Source organism: Meles meles, chromosome 1 (assembly GCF_922984935.1).
Source record: "Meles meles chromosome 1, mMelMel3.1 paternal haplotype, whole genome shotgun sequence".
NCBI classification, from domain to species: Eukaryota; Metazoa; Chordata; class Mammalia; order Carnivora; family Mustelidae; genus Meles; species Meles meles.
The window spans coordinates 197418902-197420404 of NC_060066.1; the positions used below are offsets into that span (position 1 = coordinate 197418902).

The 1503-nt window shown below is 40.1% G+C and overlaps 1 protein-coding gene across 1 annotated transcript; it reads right to left on the bottom strand.

The window, feature by feature from the left end:
- Window positions 1-550: 550 nt before the first annotated feature.
- On the bottom strand, window positions 551-1222 carry LOC123951728 (heterogeneous nuclear ribonucleoprotein A3-like). Its single transcript, XM_046020663.1, has one exon. The coding sequence runs from the start codon at window positions 1211-1213 to the stop codon at window positions 551-553; it is 663 nt and encodes a 220-aa protein (XP_045876619.1). The 5' UTR covers window positions 1214-1222.
- Window positions 1223-1503: the final 281 nt, after the last annotated feature.

Sequence of the window (1503 nt, forward strand, 5' to 3'; positions counted from 1 at the left end):
CACATCCCATTCAATTCTCACCATAGACCTGTGAGAGAGGTATTACTATTCTCATTATCACTTTCTTACTGATGAAACAATAGTTGCTCAGAGAGGTTCAGTAACTTGCCCCAAATTATAAAACCCAGAAGACATGGATTTAAGATTTATTTTCACTTGATTCACGGCCTCTGCTCATTCCATTAGATAATCTAATAGTTGCTCAGGCCCCAACATCCACAATATTCTTTTTTTTTTTTTTTGAAAAGTTAAAAATTCCTTAATTTTTTATTCCTGGTACCACTACCACAATTTACAGGGCAATATACCTGATGTAATGAAAAGAAAAAGAAAAAGACAAAGCTACAACAGATAAAAGACCTCAGGAATGTACATCTAATTGACACTACATTGCATTAATCAATTGCTGCACTTTTTGCAAACTGTGGCTATGACAGTCCTGAGCAAGAAGGGTTTCCTGTCTAAGCTGCAGTAACTTTTCTGACTATGGATCATCGTTCCTTCTGTGGCAGATTTTTACAGTTCCTCTAATGCATTTGGGACGACTGTCTCAAAAGTTTCCACCACGGCCAAAGTTACCACCACCTCCAAAGTTTCCTCCACGACCCATGAAGTTGCCAGATCCACCTCCACGACCTCTTTGTGATCCAGCAGACTGCATTTCTGGTTTAGAAAGGGCCTTTTTCACTTCACAATTATGCCCATTAATAGTGTGGTATTTCTGAACAACAATTTTATCAACTGTATCATGATCATCAAAAGTTACAAAAGCAAATCCTCTCTTTTTTCCACTCTGCCTGTCTTCCATAACTTCTCTGGTTTCAATCTTGCCATACTTTTCAAAGTAGTCTCTCAAATTATACTCTTCTGTATCTTCTTTAATACCACCAGCAAAAATTTTCTTCACTGTTAGATGGGCACCAGGCTTTACAGAATCCTCTCTAGAAACAGCTCTCTTTGGTTCCACTACACGCCCATCAACCTTGTGTGGTAGGGCACACATTGCTGTATCCACCTCTTCAACCCAAGAGTAAGTCACAAAACCAAAACCCCTGGAACGTTTTGATTGGGGGTCTCTCATCACCACACAATCTGTAAGTGTACCCCATTTTTCAAAATGTTCTCTTAAACTATCATCTGTAGTTTCAAAGCTCAAACCACCAATAAACAGTTTTCTCAACTGCTCTGGTTCCTTTGGATCATGGCCCTCCATTTTGAGACCGGACTCACCTCTTCCAACTCGAGTTCAATATGGGACCGAGAGGCCCCAATATTCTTGACTCCTCTCTGTTTCTCATATATCCGTATCATGTCCATTAGCAATTCCTGACACCTTTACCTCCAAAATCTAACCACTTGTCACCATCTGCTGCCACCCTGACCTAAGCCACGATTGCTTCTTCCCTACATTCCTACAATTGTCTCCTAACTGTTTTCTTCTTCCTTCTACCCTTGCATTCCTATCTTGTTTTCCACCCAGCAGGCAGAATAAAGCTTTTAAAA